Source organism: Phlebotomus papatasi, chromosome 3 (genome assembly GCF_024763615.1).
Source record: "Phlebotomus papatasi isolate M1 chromosome 3, Ppap_2.1, whole genome shotgun sequence".
Lineage (NCBI taxonomy): Eukaryota > Metazoa > Arthropoda > Insecta > Diptera > Psychodidae > Phlebotomus > Phlebotomus papatasi.
Genome location: NC_077224.1, coordinates 80,026,311 through 80,051,353, shown reverse-complemented (window position 1 = coordinate 80,051,353; position 25,043 = coordinate 80,026,311). Strand labels below are relative to the sequence as shown.

Genomic DNA, 25,043 nt, shown 5'->3' with positions numbered 1-25,043 from the left:
TTTCTCACAAAAAGAAAAAAAATCACAGTATTTTTTCACCGATGACGTTTGAAATACTCAATTTGCTGAAAAAAAAACTGCAAATAAGAAAAGAAAGTAAAGGGAATTTTATCATATATTTACCTTTTTTGTAGTTCTTTCTTACTTTCGCGTAAGGACTGTCACACTTTTCACAAGACATTTGTTCCATTTTACCAGTGCTTACATTTTTAAATTTAATTTTAAATTAAATTTAAGTGAAATTTAAACACAAAATCAAATACAAACTTATTACAAGTAATGTATTGTTAATAATGAATATTTTTCAAAATTCGTGAATATCGCGAATATTTCATAAATATTGCGAATATCGCGAATATTTCCTGAATATTTCGAATATCGCGAATATTTAGGGAAATATTCGAATATTTTCTTCTTCCCATATAAAATTGTGAATATTTTGTGAATATTGATTATACGACATGAAATTTTGGTCAGTTGTTTGCCCCTTGGTGATACCACTGTTAGCCAAACGGATTAATTTTCTAAGATTCTTTGGATAATTTTGACTATGTATAAAATATTGTAAATGGTTCTTTAAATTTTGATAATTTGCTTTTATTTAAAATATCGAGACCTTCAGGAATTGAACTAAATCCACAGTCTGAAACCCTTGTTCCCCGTGTTAATGTGACTTTACCTTTAGCTCAGTTTAAAAAAATATATATTTCCTGGTTATGGCTATCGCTCATTTCATCTCATTTTGCATTCAACATTCATCAACGATGTTAATAGTTCACTATCAAAGTCTTCACTAAATCTCATACCTTGCTAATTAAAATTCCCTCCAAAAAGCCACAGTTTTAGCATGACTATTATTAAAATAAATCCATGGTGAATCATTCTCAATTAATCCTCTGCATCTGCAGCAAAGTTTCTTCCAAATTTGACCATTTGCTGAAACTGTTGAAGAGTTTCGACCTCAGCGAAGCCCCTCAACGGCAAACCCACTGAAAGCTCCCTCGCGAGCTTTTTTGCTGTGGAGGCAGAAGTACAGCTTATAAATTGGCGGCAAGCAGCACAGAGTGGCTCATTGTTCGCTCAATCGTCGAATCGAAAACAACATTTTACCTTCCTCATCAACTACCTAACTTCTTCCATTGCAATTTCTGTGTCTGTGTGTTTCAAATCAAAACATTTCCATCAATTTTCCAATCATCGCGATCAATCGTCAATTTAGTTAATTAAGCAAAAAGAATAACAAATAGTGAGAGTGATAGACCGCTAAAAAGTTGAAGGACTGTGAAGAACACCTTTTTTGGATACTCTATTGGATTTTTTTTCAATTTGTTCGTGTGGATTTTTCTGGAGATTTTGCTGTCTTAACACGAATCTCTTGCGACAGATTCTCAGGTAAGACACTCATTTTCCGTATTTGCCTATTTGTGTGATTCATCGACGCCTTTTCGTGCTGCGTTTGCACCTTGAGACACAAAAAGTGGGAAGGTGAAAAGTTCTCTCTTTCCCGTGGTTATCTGCAGTCCTAGTTTTATTTGCATGAAGAAGTAATTTTATTATTTTTTATTGGGCTCCTTGAACATCCCAGTGAATACAAAAAAATTGGAAATCGATGGACTCTTCGGTGTTGAATTTATGGAGAGTTCAATAATTAAGTAAGAGAACTGGTTCATATGGTTCTTATTTAAATATTTGAATTTTATCACCATTCTTTCGGCTTGCGTGGCAATTTGCGAGATTTTGAACCTGTTCTTACAGCTTTCTTGACGCCAAAGAAGCGATCAACCGTAATCACTTGATCATTGCACTGAAGAAGATCCCAAATTCGCCTTTATTTGCTGATTGCTAATAGATTTCAGTTGAGAATTGTGAGACTTATTAGAATTCACAGATATTGCAATTTAGTAAAATGTTCTTCGCGGTTCGACTTGGTTTTGTCTTATTATTTGGACAATATTAAATCCCTGTACTAATTTTAGTACAAGATGTTAGTAAGCATTTTAGTAGACTAGTTGAGATATCGAATTTTAAATGTTGATGAATTATTCTGGCTCATTCACTCTTTTGACTTGTACTAAAACGGTTTTTAGTACAATATTCCAGCCTACGTATAGGTAATATTAATTTAGAACAGACGAATACTCTGAATACTATCTTAAGCCATTTATAAATTAATAAAATAAAATAAGAAGTTTATTATCTCAATTTAGTACAATAGATTATGTGATATATAAACTATCTTATCATATCTCGAAATGGCCTTGCGGGAAGGCATAGTTCCTTAATAAAATTTTGTGCCAACACTATTATTTTCGTCTGGTAATCTTTAGACAACTCTTTTGTACTAAATGTAAACCACAGTTCTAACTTTCGGCACAATTGTACTAAAAGCACTAATATAGGCCTTTGCTTAATGTACTAAATTAATACATTAGCAATAATTAATCTGCTAAGAAACACTAAATTATTCGAGGTGCAATGCATCCTTCCTTATTAAATATTATTGAGACTGTACATAACCTAAAATTTCTCTACATAATTCGTTAAAACTTTAATAAATATATCTCGTCTGTGAATGTTCTTCCGAATTTAGCACAGACGTATCAATTAAATTCCATTAGGATTTTTATGAGAATTCAAGGACATTTTATCAATTTACCATTTAAGTGATTTTTTGCGATATTTAAGTAATTAGGGAGGAGTGGGGCACCTTCGAATTGGGGCATATTTGAAATTGAGTTTTTCTCATAATTTTAATTGAAACAGGACCTTATCGATATAATTTTGCTCGACAAACCAATTACGAAACTAAACTTCAACATGAGAAGGCTCTATTCGTATCCTGAAATTGAAACTCTTCTAACTGCATTTTCTTTGTATCTGCAATCGTAGCAAACGAGGCTTCATTATACGTCATTAGCAGTAAATGCTGATACAAATTAAATTCACTTAAGACAGTTTCATTTTGAGGAGACGAATTGCATTTAAAAACAAGTGAAAAAAGCCTAATTTCAAAGCTTCTCTAATTCAAAAGTAACCCACTTCCCCTACATATAAACCAGACCTGTGCTCTTTATAATAATCGTATAATATCGGAACTTTTTTGTTAATAGTTCTAATGGAAATTGCAGATAGACGTGTTGATAACACTAATCCCGCTTATTTACGGTGCCATGATGAATACGTTTGCGCCAAAAAGAATAATAGAAAGAAAAACTCACATAAAAAGAAATTGTCTTCTTGATATCTTTGTCGGAAGACGGATAGCTGTTCACTACACATCCTTTTACTTGAATCTTGCAGAAATACAAACAAATTAAAAAGTGAGTGAAAAAGATGTAGAGACACAAATAACTCACTTGACTAACACCTGGAGGCGCTGCGGTTGCAAAAAATCTCTGAAATGCGACAAAATATTTTCTTCACTATTTTATCCTTATTAGCAAGTCGTGTCCCTTCTTGTAATATGTACTTTTGCATTCCTTATTAACCAAAATAGTGTTGTACAAAAGGATTTTTCTCAAACCTATCCTGAATTTTGAAACAGCTCAAAAGAATATGAGTCTTTCAGCTCAAAATACCATCCCAATGTTTTTATTGTAATATCGGCAAGTATTTACAATTAACCTAAATAAATAGCTGTATTCAACTCAATTTTAGAAAAAGGATTTTCTTCTGAAAATGACTTAACTCTAAGGAATTAAGGAATTTTCACATTAACCCATTCCTTACCATGGTATTATACATCATACGCAAATTGAGTGATTTTAGATGATTTATTACAAGGCAATTGATATTCGAGTTTCTGTCGGGAATGGATTTTTAGTTTCTTTAGTCCTTCAATTACTTGGAAAAAATAGTCCGACAGAGATGGAAATGTATTTTGTTGTTCTTTTCTCGGTTCACGTGAAGTCATGCGAAAATTTTGCTCAAAATAGCGGACGGAAAATGCGACATCCCGTCGAATTTGTCAAAATTGACCTTCATCCTCTTTCCTGATTTGAATTCTGGTTGCCAATGTGTTTTCTTGGATAGTTATACTCTATCTAACTCAATAGAGTTTGTAATGAATTAATGTACAGAATTTAAATTCAGTGACCGTTAAGACGCGTGTTTGAGGGCGGCTCCCCGCGCCCCCATAATGGATAAAAATTATTTCTTTTCACAAAAATAATCTATTAACCTGTAGGAAACTAATCCCAAAATATGAACATTCTATCTCAAGTATTTCTGGTACATTGACTGAATGGGTTAAAAACCTATCATTTTCTCTACGTGAATTTTCGCGGCGTTTCGAAGAATCTCAACAGGCACCACCAAATTCACTTCGGCTTTTCTTTTAGCTCAGGTCTGAAAACCATGCCTTATGTTGTCTCGTTTCTTGGTTATAACCAACATAACCTCACATTCTGAAATAACGTCATTTTGCAACATAACCTCTTGCTTATTACCGTTGAGCTTTCATTCAAAAATAAATAACTTTTTGTCAAGGTGGTTCATATTGGAATCACTCATCTTCTAAGCTGTGAACGCCTACCAATGGTTTTTTTAATGATCTTTAGAAGGAAATGTAAATGAGAGTTGGTTTTTGTCAGTTTCATATCTCTCGGCTCAAGTCAATATTTGAGACAATCACATTGAGACTTAAAATTTGCAAAAGAACGAAAGGATTGGCAATTTTGAGGGAAATGATTCGGAAAATGTATCTTTGTGATGTTGGTGGTGATTTCAATGATCTCGGCGATGGAGTCATAAATCTTTATTGGCCAGATGTAGGTAGAAAGCGGTGGTTCTTGCCAAAAATGGCTCGTCTGGTGAGTTCTCTCCAGTCACCAGAGCAATTGCGTCACTCCTCAACCGAGCAATTCGATGCCCTTCTGCCGAGCACGACAATGAGAAGTCCGTCGAGGGGATTTTCTTATGTTAATCACCCATTACAATAATTTAATATAATTGAACAATTGTGCAGAAGGAAAAAAATCTGTTACAGTGTCAAGGTTGTCTTGTTCAAGCATGGAAAAGTGTACAGAGGAATATTTTTGTTATGAAAATCTTTAATGCTTAGGCTATACAAATCGATGCTTTCTCTTCGGCAAGAATTTTATCGATAGGAAACAGTTTATTGTGAAATTTTTTCTTTTGTGAAAATCAATGCAGAGACACCCTTTTTATCCCCCAAAACTTTTAGTTCTAAATAGCATTCCATTGCGCCGATGTCGTTAGTTTTTCCGCCAAACTTTTGCGCGCCCCAAAGCAAATCGTGCAGACAATGGCACGAAAATACCAGCAATGCTGCCTACCCCGTGTTATGAAGTTGAAATACATTTTGCAAAATAACACCACGGAGGGGCTGATAGTTTCTATTACTCTTTGGTGGTGGTATCCGAAAGCCGATAAATTCATTTGGATATTTGGGTCACAGAGAGACGAGTTTGTTTAGAAGGTTTCACCATGCTCCAAGAAGTCCTGTTGCTTAAAGAGAAAGTCAATAAAATTCGATTGAATTCATGGTAAAATGCGAACGACAATTCTTCCAACTGAAGAGACGATCGTGATCAATATAATAATTCAGAATTATGCAATGAAAATTCCTCACAAATTGCAAATTTGCCCTGAAACTCTTTTATAAAATTGTGAAAATTGCCATATTAAAATCATCTTCGAGTTTACAATTAGAATTCCTTTAAGCTAATCAAATATAAAACTGGATTTAGTAGAAAGCATTGCAAAAATATTTTAATAAATTTTCGTGGAAAAAGTTCCGGAAACAGAAAAATTCATGCATGTTTTGGCAATCAAATTAGGTGAAAAGGAAATGCCTTTTGTGATTTCCTTTTGAAAATTAAAATTTGAGAAATGGAATAAAAATCACAAGTCATTTCCTGAAATTTTCACTCACCTGAAAGCTAAGCAGAGCTTCTGAATGCTGTCTTGAACGTTTTATATGTATAAAAAAATAAAACCTTACATAAATTTTCATAGACTTTCTTGTGATTTAACGGAAACTTTTAATAAAAAAGGAGGATTAATAAATTAAGAAACGTTGCCAGCGCCACTCGCGGCAGAAAACAGTGCCCTCAGGCGGAGGAAAACGTTTCCATTCTCAATGACTTATCGACAATCTCTTTATTTTTTTTTTAATTGAAAATAAACAGTTTATAAAACTTTCCATTTATCTTTCGCCAAATAATATCACTGAATAAGGCTTAAGCTTAACCCTTTAAGGACGATTGGAACACCGGTGTCCCATAAAGAAAATAATTTTTCCTGACTACCTAAAGTTATTTTTTTTCTTTTGTCTGTACATAATTGTAAACTAGAATGTTGAAGGAATCTAGAATATTTTTTGCAAGTCTCTAGCTATTTGCTATGTAGTAAATATATAAGCTCAAAAATGGCGAATTTTTAAATTCTCAAATTCATAATTGATTTTATTTATTTTTTATACTTCCAATTTTTTTAAGCAAAACCCTTTTGGCAATATAAACTACAATACTCATACGTAATATTTTTCATTAAAGCGAAAAATATTATTCATTGGTATTGTTAGAAAAATTACTTAAATGTTTGGGCTATTTTTGTCCCTATCGTTCATAGAAGCACAAAATACACCGAGTCAGACTCTGTTGGACTTTCCAAGATTAGATGTAAGACTTATCATTGATTATGTTTCCCAGTTTAATTTTTATTATTGATTTTTAGTCCGTAAAAAGTGTCTCGTCGTTAAAGGATTAAATCTTAAAGGAATTTTTTCTGTAAACTTAGATAACTCTTTAATACACCAGGTATTTTCTTTATTATGAAAGTGTTCTAAATTTGATTCGCATATCAAACTAGCATCAATTGATAAAATATTAACATTTCGTCAAAAATGTGAAAAATATTTTTAATTTGCATTATACCCAACGCACAGTAATTTTTGTTTGTAAACATGTTTTCAAAATTTTCTATAAGAGTGAGCGAGATGACTAGATTGAGATCTCACTCACTCCCATTGAAATGTCAAAAACATGTTTACAAAGCAAAAGTTATTGTGCTCCTTGTGCTCTGAACATTATACATTCTCTAAAAAAATCATAATAAAATATAAGGGGATACCTACACAGTAAAAAAATTACAACCATTGGTGTTAATTTTTGCACGAGCATTATAGTTGTCAGATTTGTGTATTGGCAAATGTTGTGTATTGGCAATGTTGTGTATTTTCAATTTGTGTATTTTATAAAACGGCTTCCTGTCTATAATTTGGATTGTAGAGCGATTTTGTTCGGTTTATGTGTATTATCTGTGAAAAGTCTATGTATTAAACTAAGAAAAAAAGAAAAAAAAGAACAAAAAAAGAAAAAAAAGAACAAAAAAAGAAAAAAAAAACAAAAGGAGCGGGTCTGAGACTTGATCCCATAACCTTTGCGTTGATGATCGCGCGTTTTCCGGCCGTGCTACGAACTCACTTATTTCTCTTGGGCAAATGACCAATAGTTGCATCGTCAATTTATCTAATTTACGTGATTTTTTTTCTATTATTTCATAATTATTCCTCATTTTTCACGACTGAGGCATATTTTAAGAATCCAATGAATGATTCTAGAAGACAATTAGACAGTTAGGAATGCGAAAAGTATCTAAAATCTTAGAAAAATTGCAATAGTAAACAATGAAATTTTGACAGTTCTCACACAAATTTTCCCATTACACAAATTTCATTACACAAACATAATTTTACTAACATTATGCTAGTATCGTACTACAAATTTGATGGTAATTTTACAATTTACAACCAAAATGCTTGTGACATTACACAACTTTTCCGAAACACAACTTTATTTCTCACACAATTTTTTACTGTGTGTGTACGCTTCAGAATACTCGAATCAGTCTACGTCGGGTTATAAGGACGCATCTGGAGGGCAGATCAAATATCTATTGCGAGCTACAGTGTTTCTCTCCCGAAGTATATGAAATATTGTAAATTTTTAAAATACCTTCCTCAAAACGATTTTTGGACTAAAAGAGCGACTTTAATTGTTGCAATATTTATCAGTCTTAATAAACGTGGGATAAAGAATTTATCTAAGCAGTTTTTCCTAAAATTTTAAATTAATTGGATATAAATTACTCGATTTCTACTGATACATTGAGAAAAAAAAGGGGTGCTATTAACTTTTTTTCCTCATAAATTTAACACTTTTTCGGTGTAAAAATATATCAACATTTTTAATGTTAATTTTACACCTTTTAAGGGTAAAATCAACATAAAAGAAGGGTAACTTTAACCCATAATACACCTAAAAAGGATATTATTTACCCCGATTTCGGATCAATACTGCAGGGTAAAATTAACATTTCCGGAATGTTATTTTAACTTTTTCGGATTTCTCTCAGTGTAGCTGCCGTTGAAGAATTAATTTCATTAAAAACGCTTGTAATGTTTGACAATATGTAGGGGAAAGTGCTCTCCCTTCGAACATTCATATCTTCGAATAACGTTTGTTTTTCGTAAGAGATTTACACAAAATTATCAAGGAATTATCAACAATTGATGATAAACCAACAAATATTTAATAGAAATGTGCAAGTCTCTTAGGAAAACTAAAAGAAAATCCACATAATTCAAAGGCATGAGCGTTCGAAGGGAGAGTACCTTCCCCTACGGTCCAGTTTTATTTGAAAATAGGAGAAAAAGCACTTTATTCAATTTGCCCCTATTCGAAAGTGTCCCACTAAAATAAAAATACTTTCTTTTTCATTTATGTTCATAAAAAAATAGTGAAAATATTTTTTTTTGTTTTCGTGACCCATATAACCCCTTTACCCTTTAAGGACAAGCGGGTCAAAAATCGGGGGTCAGAAAAAATCACTTTTTGACATCTTGGAGCGAAACATAACTTTAAAAGGCCATATGATTTTTTTTTGGACACCGGTGTTCCAATCGTCCTTAAAGGTAAAAGTCCCCAAAAATAATATTTTTCTTTGGGATAATTTTCTCTAATAAGGAATTAAAAAAGTTATCTACATTTTGTAATAATCTTCAAAGTTGTTTGATTTTAGTAATTGAAAGTACAAATTATTTATTCAAATGAAATTTAACTTTCCTTTAGAACAATTTATTCTGTCTGCGTGAGAGATTGATTTTTCTTGTCATTGAAAACACTTTCACCTCAATGTTTAATTTTTTATTCTTCCATTCCTTCTTCTTCGATTGATATAGAACAAATCGTCGGTGGAGTGAATCGAAGCATTGAACTCATTCTCTTCCTCTGACATTAAGAATAAATTTTCTGTGTTGGCGTTACATGAAGGAGAAGTTTAGAAAATCAATTAGAAATGTAGGATTTGATGACACCAGAATAGAACCCACGAGGAATCCATGTGGTTTGTCCTTAATGCAATTCTCATGGTGAGAAAAACACGCGTTGGAGAGAAAATTGGAAGGTAGTTTGCGTGTTTGGGGAAAAAGATTTTCCCTCTCAGTTGGATTTCCAGTTTATAAAACTTTTCCTCAACTATTTCCACGAGCATGCTAAAGAGGACTCCACCTTGGAGTTGGCAGCACCACAGGGGTTCACAGACGCTTTGACAATTGTTGATTCCGGAAAGGAGTAATTTGTGGTTGCGACTTTAGTGCAAAAACCACCATCTCTGCGCGAACTTCCCTTTTGCCTGAGAATTGGCGCCAAAAGGTGCAACACAATGGCCCATATTCACCCTCTCATGGCCCCCCTGCCATCCGTCAGGTGCACTGGCCGGAAATACTTGGACACTTTTCCTCGACATCACGCAAACTTCTTGTGCTTCTTTCCCCAAGCAGCAAAGTACAAATTTATATCCCTCAGTTCTGTGCCACTATTAATTAAACTAAACTTTTTGGGAAAATTATTTTATTGCCCCCGAGAGAGTTGCAGTGAAAAATTCAGGAAAATTATTGCAACCTTGACTCCAATTTGCAGTCTTTTCAATTCAATTTCCACATTACACGAATCCACATCCAAACTCCTTTTTGCCCCCCCCCATTTTCCACCCGAGACCTTTAGCGTGTGAAAAATGCAACTTCAAAGAAAAAACTGCGGCTCCAAATTGCACAATAATTGGCTTTACAAATAGGTAATGTTAAAAAGGCATTCCATCAATTAGTTTTCTTATGTAATTGAGAATATCAAAGCACAATACTTGGACGGTTGGATCAATTTGACGAGATCTTGATTCATTTCTTGGAATTATACCTGATTGGATTAAGTCCATAAATAGCAAAACGATAATCTCTTCTTACTTAACTTAACACAAGAAATTTTGTGCGTCTCTCGATGAGATGTAGGGGAAAGTGTCCAGTTCATGCTTCGTACACTGAGAGAAATCCGAAAAAGTTAAAATAACATTCCGGAAATGTTAATTTTACCCTGCAGTAGTGATCCGAAATCGGTGTAAATATTACCTTTTTTAGGCGTATTAGGGGTTATAGTTACCCTTTTCATGTTAATTTTACCCTTAAAAAGGTGTAAATTTAACATTAAAAAATGTTGATATATTTTTACCCCTAAAAAGTGTTAAAGTTATGAGGAGAAATAGTTAATCGCACCCTCTTTTTTCTCAGTGTACGATCACTGAAAAAAGAAGGGTGCGATTAACATTTTTTCCTCACAACTTTAACACTTCTTAGGTGTAAAAATATATCAACATTTTTTAATGTTAATTTTACACCTTTTTAAGGGTAAAATGAACATGAAAACGGGTAATTTTAACTCCCAATACACCTAAAAAGTGTAATATTTACACCGATTTTGGATCAATACTGCAGCGTAAAATAAACATTTCCAGAATGTTATTTTAACTTTTTCGGATTTCTCTTCAGTGTTAGATTCAATGGGCTTATTTAATGAAAAACGTCCGATTTTGGACGAAAGAAAGAGCATAAACCTGTAAGATAAGGCGACAACACTAAATCATGCATCGAACAATAGACGCTGCAAAAATGTCAGAAGTTCCAATGGAAAATTCTCCAAAACCTAGAATATTTTTCAGGTACACTGAGTGAGAGAAATCCGAAAAAGTTAAAATAACATTCCGGAAATGTTAATTTTACCCTGCAGTATTGATCCGAAATTGGTGTAAATTTTATGCTTTTTAGGTGTATTATGGGTTAAAGTTACCCTTTCCCATCTTATATTTACCATTAAAAAGGTGTAAAATTAACATTAAAAAATGTTGATATATTTTTACACCTAAAAAGTGTTAAATTTATGAGGAAAAAAAGTTAATCGCACCCTCTTTTTTTCTCAGTGTTCAGACTATCATTTGCTTCAATCTCTTTCAAATAATTTGCGGTACTTAAAAATATGGATCCCTTGACAGCTGTCTAAAACCAGAAATACTCTCCAAAACAGTTTCAATAAATTAGAAACAACAATACATTTTTTAGAGACTCTCTTTTCCAAAAGTAGCTCCACTAATGTCTTAGAAAATCCATAGCAAGAAATTATGTTGGTCGTAAAACACAGATAATAATAAATATTAAAATATCGTTTTACTAATTAGATTTTTCATAATTACTAAATAAGTTATTGATTCCTAAGTATGAGAAGTGCATGGGAGTGCAAGAAGTGCTGGAAGTATTGCAGCATTTTCGGGAGTCTTCTGAAATGCTGGAAGTGTAAAGGACTCATCCATACAAATTGTGGAAGTGTCTGGAAGTGATGTACACATTTCCCCCATAATATCTCCCCCTTGCTACAAACAGTTGGAAATGATTCTATCTAAAGCCTTTCTTATTTTGTTTTAAAGTGAAAAACGGCAATTTATCATGAGACTATAATCCAATTTGAAACGCTAACAATTACTCAAAGTGCTGAACTTGATCTCTAAATCCACACAAGACGATTTATTTGCATTAATTGTAATACGTAACACCTTAAATTATTCACCATGTGAGACAGCTAAAAAGAGAACTTTTCGCGAAACTTGAGCTGTATTTGGGTGTTCAATGATCATCCAATTGCTAATGTATTTAATGCACTCTTGGCTCAAATGGCATTGAAATGCTAATTTCTTGCAGACGTTTTCCTCGACTTAGTCACTAAGGCGGCTCATTAGATAGCAGACAATGGGTGGCTTTGAGCAGAGACCATGGACACCGACAAAGCGCAGAGGACCAATTGCTGCTGAACATTCTAGTCCCGGTCCAGCCCTAGTTCAGCTTCCAACACTCATCGGTAAGCTCTTTCCCCCATTTGGTCATTTTTCCCGCTCGATTTATTAAGAGCAATTGTGACTGAAGATGAATAGAAGGAGAAAAAAAAGTTGGCAAAAGAATTGATTGCGTAGGAGAACTGTTGACTGACTATGCGATTGAATACCAACGTAATTATATTTTTTTAATTGTATGGCGGACAATGGTGGCGGCCAATTCAGGAAATATGCGCAGCATGATCTTGAAAAATATCCAACACAAACGATCCATTCTTTTTGCAAGAGGCTCGCCTTTCCACCGCCCACAATCGAATCTCCCAGAGAAATTATACCGAATAGAGTTCAATTAGAGATCAAACTCGAAATTACGGAAACAAACGCGCTGAACAAGCCAATTTTCAATTGTTTTTAAACAAAACGTATTTTTTACTTCTACTTTTCAACATTAAAATACTTCCTTCAATTCTGTATTTTAGAGGTTACGTGGGCCAAAAAGACTGGAAAACTCCATATCTTCTCTAATTTTTTGAACATAATAAATTTTATTTTTATATCAACTCTTAAGTATATACAAAAGTAGGGTAAAGTGATACGAGTTGGACAATTCGCCGGTACAAGTTGGACAGGGATTTTTTCTTGATAAATTTTTTTTTCAAGCACAAGAAACCAAATTATAAAACTAAAGCATTAAAAATATACAAATAGAAATGAAGTACTGAATTTATCTAGAAAAAAAGCCCTGTCCAACTTGTATCACTTTACCCTACTGCATTTTAAACTATATTTTCTGTAATATTTAATTCAAAAATCTTCATAATTCAACCGTTTAGGACCTGATTTTCTGGCATAATTTTCCAAAAGACTTTTCAGTGGGCAAAATGTCTCATTAAAAACCTTAAAGATACGATCAAAAAGCTCAAGTGTCACATTTCCGCTTCAGCTTCATTAATGTAATATTTGTTACATTTTAGAACAAAGGCATAAAGAAATCAGACAATTAAAAAAAAATAAAGATTTTTATTGAAGAATATGATTCAGTCTTCAATGGTAGATTTAAACATCTAACGCTTAAAAATTTACTTCTTACTTTTTACTTTCTTTTAATTTTCAAATATCAAAAAACTATCAAAGTTTCGTTTTTATCTTAATGCTTAGTATTTCGACTTATCAGAATATAAGTCAAACAACTCGATTTTTCACAATAATCGTTTTATTTGCTTTTTGGGTATTTCTTTATTTCCTTTACCTTCCCTGTGAATATTATACTTGAAAGATAATTATTTTCAAAATTATAGAGATTTTAAATCTTAAAAATCCTATGCTCAGCATGATAAATCTCAGCTTCAAATCGCTCTTCTGTAAAATTTGACTACTGTGAGAGTTATTCGTTTCTTATTTTGAGTGGTCGATTTTTTTTTATTTATAATTTTTATTTTTTTTATTTATTTCGTATACTGCTTTTGAGCTAAAGCTCTTGAAAGCAAAAACTCTGACAGAAATAGGTGTTCAAAGAATTCAAAAGTAGTAATGAAATTTAAGTTGCTTTGTTAATTTAAAAATTATCCTGAAAGAAATATAATGAAATTAACCTTAATAACTTATTATCAATAATTAAAAATGAACTGTAAAATAATAATTCGAAAAAGCTAAAAATTAAAAACTGATAAATAAAAATATTGAATTATGACGACTTTCCAATTAAAAATCAAATCTTTCTCCTTAATATTTTTTTTAGTACATGACTGTTATCATCTGCTTCTGCGTTATCGACTTTTTTGTGTTGGTTTCTGTCACGACTGTTTTCCCAGATCTCGTTGTGTCCTAAAACATTCAAAATCATCAAACAGTCTTGGCATGAACCAATATAAAGAAAAGTCGATTACGCAGAAACTCATGAAAACAGTCATGTACTAAAAAACCAACATTCAAGGCGTTTCTCAGTTTTGGCGGTGTTTAAATGAAAAACATAGGGTCTATGATCAAGAAAGGTGTCTAACGTGATGATTAGACAAAGATTGGTGCATATCAGGACTTCATATGCCTTGAACAAATCTTCGGAGTTGAAAAAGATTTAAGCGGTCTTCGGACTAAAGGTTTAGTCCTGTTTCTGAAGGCCCTAAAATCCTAAATAGCAAGAAATGTTATTGGTTTGTCAGAATCCAATAGGTAATTTACCTTTGATCATTCAATTTTATGTCAAAATAACCTGACTGATAAGAAATTAGATAAGCTAAGCCATATGGATAAGCCTTAGGTCTGAAGTCCATATTACGGAAAGGTCACTTCCAAAATATTAGAGGTGTGGAACATACAGCACTTTGGAATAAAGTAAAAGGTTCTAGTTTCACGAAATCCGTAATAGATGGATTAGATTTAAATAGATCTCAACTCATGTTAAGACTTTATAGGGGGAACTTGAAGTTAAATTATAGGAATTTCCACAGGACACTGGCTAAATTTACGTTTCGCGAGAACGTTACCTGGGTTTGAAGGGTTTGTTGAGATTCTGGAAACACATTTTACGTTACTGTTCCAAATTCTCAAGCCACAGATTTAAAACCTTTAAGAAAGAAGAAGGATGTCAAAAGAGCGGAAGCTCAGGACGTTCTACAGTTCAGCCAGTTTTATGTGTCTGTCTGCAGCCCACAGATCTCACCACGCTCCCTATCCTCCCTATAAAATCTATCAGTCTAAAAAAATTTCAGGAGACAAAGGAGAATGATCAAAACTATATGGGCGCTGGTCCCGGAATCGCCACAAACGAGAGTAGGCGCATTTTGTAGGTAATGATATAAGATTGAAAAATTGCCGGGACCCAGGGCGATAAACGCTGGGAGTCCTTGTAAAAAAGCCTTTATCCTTTCGATAAATCGCTGTTTTGACAACGTAATTCGTAAAAACGGCTAAAGTGATCTTGATGAAATTCGGTATAGGGTCACTGTATGACTTAAAGTTTTTGTCCATGCATATCACCCCCTCCCCCCACCCTCCATTCTGATAGCCCCCATACAAAATGAGGGCGCTTTACCTTATAACTCCTTTCTAAGAGGAGGTAGAAAGCTGAAATTCGACAAGGGAACAAAGCTTAGGGAAGACTTTTAAACCATGTATAATATCTCCCTCCTCTGTCCCCCTTTCTGGTAGCCCTCATACAAAATGAGAGCATTTCACTTTGTAACTCCTTTCTGACAAAAGATAGGAAGTTGAAATATACAGCATGGGAACAAGGCTTAAAGAAGACTTTTTAACCATACTGACCAAACTCTTCCTCTATCACCCCTTGGGGGAACCCCCATACAAAATAAGACTATTTTACCTTATAACTCATTTCTAAGAGGAGGCAGAAAGCTGTAATTCGACTAGATGTCTATAAATGCATATAAAATCTAGAAAATTATTGTTAACGTTATGAGTTATTCGTTTTTTTTTTCATTCTTTTACAAACCAACTACTTCTTCTCAGAAAGGAGGTCAAAATGCTCTGAATTTGTATGAGGTTACCAGAAGGGGTGATAGAGGAGAAGGTTAACATGCATGGTTGAAAAGTCTTCCATAAGTTTTGTTCTCTTGTTGAATATCAGCTTTCTACATCCTCTTAGAAAGGAGTTATAAGGTAAAGTGCTCCCATTTTGTATGGGGGCTATCAGAATGGAGGGTGGAGGGAGGGGGTGGTATGCATAAATAAAAAGTTTAAATAATACAGTGACCCTATACCGAATTTCATCAAGATCACTTTAGCAGTTCTTGTATAATTCGTAGTCATAACAACGATTTTTCAGAAGGATAAAGGTATTTTTTACAAGGACTCCCAGCGTTTATCGTCCTGGGTCCCGGCATTTTTTTAACCTTATATTAGTATCTTCAAAATGCGTCTACTCTATTGTTTGTATGAAGATGAACCAGCGCCCATATACTTTTGATCATTCTTCATCATTGTAAAAAATAGTTTTTATGCTCTAGAACTGTTCCTCCATGGTTTAGAACATTGATCCCAGAACAAAAATTGTTACCTATACTAATGTCTATCCAATGACATAGGTCCCGTTCGTGGCGATTCCGGGACCGGATTTGACCATTCTCCTTTGCCCTTTTCAGTTTTTTCCAGAAGCCAGTTTTAAAAAACAATTATAAAAAGATGTTTTCTACTTACTATTTTGCATTATTATTTATCGAATACTTGAAAAATATCTGCGAATAAATTTAAAAAAAAAATAGCGTTATCTATTCCATATCCTTGGATCAGCTTATATCAGCAATTGTCTTAGCTTACGTGGTCCGTAAATGATCAATTTTCGTAATGTAACAAATAAATTTGGAGATTCAACACGTTGATCGTTGACTGATTTACGTTATGAGTAAGATAAGGCAATTGCTAATCTAGCGGCAATATTTCTCTTAACCAGTAATTGGCTTGAGCTTTGAATGTTTCGGAAGCTTTGAAGCTCAAACGAATCACAGAACCGGATAGAACCAAAATTTATTATGAAATAAAATATTTAAATTACGTTTAAGATAAACTATCCTCACTACCCTAGGTGTGCAATAACCGTTTGAAACCGAACAAGCGTCAAATAAAACGGTTCTTGCACACCCCTGCCTTAAATTATAGAGATCACAAATATTATTAATACAGACAATCAGTATATTTATTAAACTCTTCCCAAAAATTCAGATTTATTGATCCCAACCAAAGTACTTCTCCTATTTTAGTGATTCAAGTAAAGTTTCTAATTCAGATCTGACATCCATGCATAGGAATTAAGGTTCCTGACTCGAGACGTACAGCTGCACCAGCCTACAGTTTCGGGTCTCGACATAGGGCTAGATCGGAAACTTATGGTCCAGGACCAGCTCAGTATAACATCATTGGTCTTGGCTCTCGAGGCAAAGATACCCCACCCTCAATGTCCCTTCAGAGTCGACCACGTGGCAAGAGCTCCTTCCTCACACCAGCTCCAGGAGAGTACAATGTGGACAAGGCAGAGAAAACAATCTCAGAGTCAGCACCCAAGTACACATTTGGCCTAAAGAGTGCCTCTGAGAAACTCAGCCAGACTCCAGGTAAAGTCCATGAGGCAGATCCCGAAGAGATTTATGGGGACGTTGAGAACAGTTGTCAAGAAATGATTTTATGAAGCCATGATGATGAGGTTTTTTTGCCGAGATCTTCTATAGCCTTTCTCTTACCCTTATTTTTGTAGCGCCTGGCACGTACTACCCTGAGAAAGTAGCTTTAAATAAATCACCCAAGTACAGTTTTGGCATTAGAGTTGCGCGAAAAGTAGTTAACATAACGCCAGGTTGGTAAGACAAGAAATACATTTGATGACCCTTCTCCTGTAAGGGCGTCATCCCACTTCTGATTTTGTAGTTTGGTTTTGTGGATATTTTTGCACATCTTTTTTTTACTATTTTTCATCTTTCTCAACTCTTTTGTGTATATTTTTTTCACGTGGAAAATATTTTATTAAATTAGTTATTGGGCTTGGTTTTCTGCATTTAGAAAAAAAATTGCAGCTTCTTAGAAAGATTGTATCTAACGTAGATGTCTTTTAGCTCCGGGAACATACTGCCCTGAAAAAACTGACAATAAAATCAGTCCAAGGTACAGCTTTGGTGTGAAGACAAATCATGAAAAGCCCAGTGATACTCCAGGTAATGATGAAACTCTCAATTGAAACATTAAAAAATCTTATTTTAAGATTGAATTTCACTTTAAGCTCCTGGAACCTATGAACCGGAAAAGGTCCAGCTAGATACTACCCCTGCATATTCATTTGGGGTAAAAGTTAATCGTGAAAAGCCTAGTGATATCCCAGCGCCAGGAACCTACTGTCCCGAAAAAGTAAACCTAGACCACACTCCAGCCTATTCATTTGGGGTTAAGGTCGATCAAACTGTGAAGAGCAATGCTCCTGCTCCTGGAACCTACAATCCAGAGAAGGTGAATCTTGATCATACCCCAGCCTACTCATTTGGGGTTAAAGTTAATCGTGAGAAGCCAAGTGATACCCCTGCTCCTGGAGCATACCAACCCGAAAAAGTTAACCTAGACCATACTCCTTCCTACTCCTTTGGCGCTAAATGTGATCAACCCGTAAAAAGTGATATTCCTGCACCGGGAACCTATTCTCCTGAAAAAGTTAATCTCGACCATACCCCAGCTTATTCTTTTGGGGTCAAAGTCGATCAGAAAAATAAAAATTGCACCCCTGCTCCTGGAGCCTACAATACTGAGAAGGTTAATCTCGATCATACCCCAGCGTATTCGTTCGGAGTTAGAGTCGATCAACCTGTTAAAAGCGATGCCCCAGCTCCTGGGACCTACTGCCCAGAAAATGTGAATCTAGACAATACCCCTTCTTATTCGTTCGGAGTTAAGGTTGATCAGAAAATCAAGAATTGCACCCCTGCACCTGGAACCTACAATACTGAGAAGGTCAATCTAGATCATACCCCAGCGTATTCGTTTGGAGTTAGGGTCGATCAACCGATTAAGAGTGATGCTCCTGCCCCAGGTACTTACAGTCCTGAAAAGGTTAATCTAGATCATACCCCATCCTATTCATTTGGGGTTAAAGTTGATCAGAAGATTAAGGATTGCACCCCAGCTCCTGGGACCTACAATCCAGATAATCCTGATCACACACCAGCATACTCATTCGGGGTTAGGGTTGATCAACCTGTTAAGAGCGATGCCCCTGCCCCCGGAACCTACTGTCCCGAGAAAGTCAATCTCGATCATACACCATCCTACTCCTTTGGCATGAAAGTCGACCAAAAGATAAAGAATTGCACCCCGGCTCCTGGAACTTACAACCCAGAAAAAGTTCAGCTGGACCATACCCCAGCGTATTCATTTGGAGTCAAGGTTGATCAACCTATCAAAAATGATGCTCCAGCTCCTGGAACCTATTCCCCGGAAAAGATTAATCTAGATCATACACCTTCCTATTCGTTCGGGTCTAAGCATGATCAGAAAATCAAGGACTGCACACCAGCCCCAGGAACCTACAATCCAGAAAAGGTTAACCTTGACCATACCCCGGCATATTCATTTGGGGTTAAGGTGGATCAGGTTGTAAAAAGTGATGCACCAGCACCTGGAACCTATTGCCCAGAGAAGGTTAATCTAGATCACACTCCTGCTTATTCATTCGGTGTTAAGGTTGATCAGGTTACCAAAAATTGCAACCCTGCACCTGGAGCCTACAATACTGAGAAGGTCAATCTAGATCATACCCCAGCGTATTCGTTCGGAGTTAGAGTTGATCAACCTATTAAAAGCGACGCCCCAGCTCCTGGGACCTACTGTCCAGAAAATGTGAATCTAGATCATACTCCTTCTTATTCATTCGGAGTAAAGGTTGATCAGAAAATCAAGAATTGCACCCCAGCTCCTGGAACCTACAATCCAGAGAAGGTTCAGTTAGATCATACTCCAGCTTACTCTTTCGGAGTCAAGGTCGATCAACCCGTTAAAAGCGATGCCCCAGCTCCTGGAACTTACTGTCCAGAAAATGTTAACCTAGATCATACCCCTTCCTATTCGTTCGGTGGTAAATATGATCAAAAAGTTAAGGAATGTACCCCAGCTCCGGGAGCCTACAATCCGGAGAAGGTCCAATTGGACCATACTCCGGCCTATTCATTCGGCATCAAGGTCACTCAGGAGACATGTAGTGATGCACCAGGTAGAGTTTGTTGATCTTTTTAATAAATGATCTAGGACTTATAGGTTTTCGTTTAGCCCCTGGAACCTATGCTCCGGAAAAAGCAATTTTGGACCATCCTCCAGCTTACTCTTTCGGCATGAAAGTCAATCGGGAAAAACCAAGTGATACCCCAGCTCCAGGAACCTACAAACCCGAATGTGTTCAGCTCGATCACTCGCCAGCCTATTCCTTCGGTGTCAAGGTCAATCATGAGAAACCTAGCGATACTCCCGGTAAGATTTTTGTCCATTTTCCATGGGTTAGGAAATGGAAATGTTCAGTCATTTGTATTATTTCACTCCTGCCTCAGCACCTGGATGCTATATGCCTGAAAAAGTAGTGCTAGATCATACACCCGCTTATACATTTGGGCTGAAAGTGAAGCAAGAAAAATTCAATGATTCGCCAGGTATACCATTTGCAATCCTCAAATTGATTGAGGCCATTATCTTAGGTTTAGATTTTCATTTGAAGTCATCCTATTTTAGCTCCTGGAACCTACATGCCTGAGAAAGTCAATTTAGATCATACCCCATCCTATACCTTTGGGATCAAGCACAATCAGAATCAGCGCCTTGTTAAGTGAGTTTATGCACCATATTTTCTGTTTTTTTTTGCACTGTTTTTTATGTTATTTTTTTCGTTTTGTTTTTGTTTTTTCTCTATTTTTTTGTAGTACTGGTCGTGTAAAATCATAAGATAAAATCCATGGTTTCATAATTCATTGAAAGAACATACAAAAAAAAATTGTTTAAAAACCAATTGTTAAACTCCGAAATATCTCTTTCCTTCCTCAAACTAACCATCCAGCATTGGATTGATAAAACAATATCACATACATACATCAATTCAAAGGTATTCTGACTTTGAGTTCTCATAGTGCCCATTGATGATCACAAAGTGAAGCCAAGAAGTCTGGTCATTCATAAACATTTTAATAAACATTTGGTCATCTTACTAAACCAAAATCCCTGCATTGTGTGTTAGCTCCGAATGTCTATCGAATACCCACAATTTTGGGCAGCAGCAGAGAAGGTGGTATCCGATCCGCACCCGCTTTTACCATTACTGGCCGTCATAAGGCTCCCGTTCAGCCAACCATCAGTGTACCCGGACCAGGATCCTATGATGCCAAATTGGAATTACTGCAAAGAAAATCCCCAATGTACTCCATGGCAACGAGATTTAGGCTTCCAAATGATAGCCACATGAAACCTGGACCAGGGGCCCACTGTCCTGAGAAAGTAAGAATTACGTCATAATAACGTCTTTTGGAAAATTGTGTTTTCTGATTTTTTTTAACTCTTAAGTATACACCGAAAGAGTACCAGGTCGATTGGTGAAGAGCTACCCCCTGGTAAGTGGCCTTCAAAGTTGAAGCCACTTTCTCACATTCACATACAGATTCGTATGGAAATTTTTCTGCATTCGTGACCGTTACACGATATATGTCACAATTGAGGTGTGCCTTGTACACAGGACTCTATGCCTCGTAAAGAGGGATAAATATACTATATTTACATCAGAAAAGTTTTTCGTAACTCGAAGTGTAAGCTGAGTTTGAAAGAAATTTATGAGTTAGCTTCAAACAGCTCCATGTAAAAAAACCTTTAGCCAGGGGCTAGGTGAAGAGTATTCTATCTTTGACAATATTTTTTGTTTTCTTTAAACTAAATTAGGAAACGACCCAATTCCATAACATCTAGCATACTGATAGACTAGACTAGAGCAATCAAAAGAGATAGAAAATTACTAAAAGTGTTGAAAAGGTACCTAGAAACGTTCTTATCTCCTTTGATACGGAAGATGTCCATAAAAGTGTCGCTAAAAATCACAATTATACAAGTTTCGAACTAGAAATTTAGCCCAGTTCACAGTGTCTCGAAATCCTGAATAACAAGTAATTTCAGTAATTTTTAAAATCAATGTATAATGCATCTTTTTCACTTAATAATCTTAAATCAATTTTTTTAAGGAAACTTGCCTAATACCAAATTAAAGGAATTAAGCTAAACGCCTAAACTTTAGGTCTAAAACACATATAATACTACGCATCACTTGTTTCGAGTCCGAAGTCTTAAACTACTTTTTTTTTGTTGACTGAATTCTGTCTTTTATAATCAGAGGGGTGACATTAGCTCTGAAAAATGCGACCAGTTTCAGTATAAATTTTTCCCTGTTTTCGTACACATTTCATGAGATATCTCCAAAACTACGTAGGCTGCCAATTTGGGGTTTTCGGTTGCCTTTTCGTTATGAAATTGGCTTTTATTCTGTATTTGTATTATTTGCTAATTCATTCTATAATGACATAAAACAGCTAATAATCTCAAAAGTTTTTGTGGCACGCTAGAAACATATGGGAAACATAGGAAATGTCATGCCCCTGTTTATAATAATACTCATTATTTTGATTTCACTTTGTTTTTTCGACTGAAATAATACTCGATTGAATATAAGCCAATCCGTTCTTACAGTTTTTGGCATAAAGGTGCCCATAGCTCCTATTCTACTAAACCAATTTAATTTCCCATAGAGAAATCGTTGGTTCCATAGACCGTTGTCGTATGTGCATTTCTTTTGAGTCAGCATTTCACGAAAGAGACGGCGTCTGTGAATCTTTAAATTTTTAACAATTTTCTAATAGGGGAGACTGGGGCAAAAAGTCACTAAACGGATATTTTATTTTTTTACAAGCGCCCCAGAAATTTTTAATTAGTGCAGTTTTATAGGAAATTTACTGCTCTACATCTTTGTCAAAGTCATTTTCCTCTATTGTGTAAGGAAATATATTTATCGAGCTGTTTTATAAAAGGTAATTTTGTGACCATTCTCAAAAATGCTGGGGCAAATATTACCAGGTATGGGATATTATCACAATTTGATTTGCTTTATTACGGGCTTTCGTAAATTTAAAAAAATAGCTAGGTGACATATTTTTGTAGAAAATTTTGAAAAAAAGGTTCTGAAAATCTGAACGAGAAAAGTACGTTTCAAGCTATTTTAGAAAAAACACACAAAAGACTGCTAATCGTTTGACCAATGCAAACAAAAGACGGCGAGACATGGAAATGACGTTTCTTCTCGCCGTGAGACATCAAAAGTTGCTTCAGTCTTTGTTACTTTTAGCTCCATACCTTTTGTTACTTTTTACCCCAAGTGGCTATTTTTAATAAAAGGATTTCTGGAGAAAAGAATCTTTGTAAAATTCTAAAATAGATAGTGGTTTCGTATTCAAAGAGTCCAAATCATTTAGGAAATATTTACCAGTGCATCAATTTTGGAGAATAAGTAGGTCAAAATTGATTTCTGCTGTAAGGAAAATATTTGAAAAATAGGGCTAAAAATTTCAATATTTTTTTTATTTTCTGAAATCCTTGTTCGAATTCTAGGAAACTTACGACTTTGAAGAAGGTCTATGGAGGCCATCTATGGAAAAAATTTAAGCCGCTATCTCTTTTATCCTGGAAAATATTGAATTTTTATATTTTCAAATTGTGACTTTTTGCCCCAGTCTCCCCTATTGTCTGATAAAATAAACAGTACAGCAAAAGACAAACGCAACGGATGGCTATCCGTGTTTAGAATTGAGAAATTTCTTTTATTTTTCCATTTAGTTAACCTACTAGAGCTTTTTTCCTGCAATTTGGGACTGAAATGTCAGGAATTGAATGAATTTAGTTGTCTTTTCTGTCATTGTGGATGGGGCTTAAAATTAGCCACACTCCTTCTGCATGAATATTAAAAAAAAATATTTTTATAGAGTTTTTATCTGTGAAATCTTCATATATAATGCAAATAAGAAACTACCAGGTTTTCAGAGATTCTGGACAACAATAAAATTGAATGAGGACACACCCAGTCAAAGCCACGCAAAGTGTCTATGATTTTTCAATTAACAATTTTAGAGTAAATTGTGTAATATCTCAAGATATTGATAAATGAATAAGGGAGGATGGGACAGTTTAAAGCGTTTAAGGCTTGCATGATTTTTAAAAATATAAAATTTTGGGATAAAAAAATTTCAAATAGCTAAGAGGACTGGACTTAATTTAAATAAAAAGCATAATTTAAGCGCATGGCAAATGTGCCTTGAAAAACCTGTAGCTGCTAAATTATCTACCTAATCTGCCCCACTCTACTCTAATCACTAAATTTAACAATTTTTCATAGTAAATTTTTAAAATTTTTGTGACAGAAAATTAAAAAGTTTATTCATTTTTTAATTTCCTCTTTTGTAATACACTTTATCAAAATATTGTTAAAGCGACTTACTTCCGTATTATATTTCAATTCATTTAATTCAGAGGCGTGAAAGAACCGTTGAAATCGAATAAACGTCAAATGAAACGTCAATGGTCAAAACGCTACCAGAACAAACTTATTTTGACGTTTATTCGGTTTCAACGGTTCTTGCACACCTCTGATTTAATTGTTCAATTCAATTTTTATTTCATTTCGGTGTATATTTATGAATGCAAAAAAATGAAAACACTACTGTTCAAATACGAAAGTGCAGTATTCCATTCAAAGAAGGCTTCTAAAATTCTCTTTTTCCCTCTGTAGATTAACCTGGGTCACGTTCCATCTTACAGTTTTGGGATCAAGCATTCACCATACCTGGGAAACTTCACTGAGCTCAAAACGTGCTAGAAACCAATTCCTCACTTGGCTTCAAACTAACTCCAATGTAACGAACGAAATTCCAAAAAAAACAAAAACGACAGAAAAACTAATGAATTTAGTAGAGAGTAAATACGTATTTGAGAATAATAAACTCTGTGCCACCTGCAAAACCGATTTAATTTTCATCGAGATTGCAAGTATGGTAATTAATCAGCAGAAAAACAGTCCATTTCCCCAGATTTATCTCTTCAACCAGGCGTAAATTTTCCGATTTTATCTTGTGAAATTGTGGAGGAAATTCTCCCTGATTGCAATTAGATGAAGTGGAATCTCAGTGAATTCATCAAAATTTTCTCTCTTATCTTATTCACTTAATCGCTTCGGTTGATTTTTATAGAATTTTAATGAATTTTTACACCAAATTAGGCTTCGGAAATGAAAATTTGATAATTTTCAAAGTGGGATAAGGTAAGTAAATTTTTCAAATTTCTATGAAAAATTACTTCCTAAAAAATAATTGTAATAC

At 34.7% G+C, this 25,043-nt stretch overlaps 1 protein-coding gene across 5 annotated transcripts; it reads left to right on the top strand.

The window, feature by feature from the left end:
• Positions 1–1,056: 1,056 nt before the first annotated feature.
• On the top strand, positions 1,057–24,687 carry LOC129805936 (adhesive plaque matrix protein). 5 transcript variants are annotated; one of them, XM_055854221.1, is made up of 10 exons: positions 1,085–1,392; positions 12,044–12,200; positions 16,932–17,237; positions 17,378–17,476; positions 17,733–17,831; positions 17,897–19,870; positions 19,927–20,124; positions 20,202–20,300; positions 20,380–20,473; positions 20,568–21,048. In XM_055854221.1, exons 2-10 carry the CDS (start codon positions 12,092–12,094, stop codon positions 20,587–20,589), a joined length of 3,000 nt encoding a protein of 999 aa, XP_055710196.1. In that variant the 5' UTR covers positions 1,085–1,392; positions 12,044–12,091; the 3' UTR covers positions 20,590–21,048. The 5 variants fall into 5 exon arrangements, with proteins under 5 accessions (XP_055710197.1, XP_055710195.1, XP_055710193.1 ...); XM_055854222.1 differs by lacking the exon at positions 17,378–17,476 and having other exon boundaries at positions 1,057–1,392; positions 20,568–20,946; XM_055854218.1 differs by lacking the exons at positions 20,202–20,300; positions 20,380–20,473 and adding an exon at positions 24,458–24,687 and having other exon boundaries at positions 1,072–1,392; positions 20,879–21,135.
• Positions 24,688–25,043: the final 356 nt, after the last annotated feature.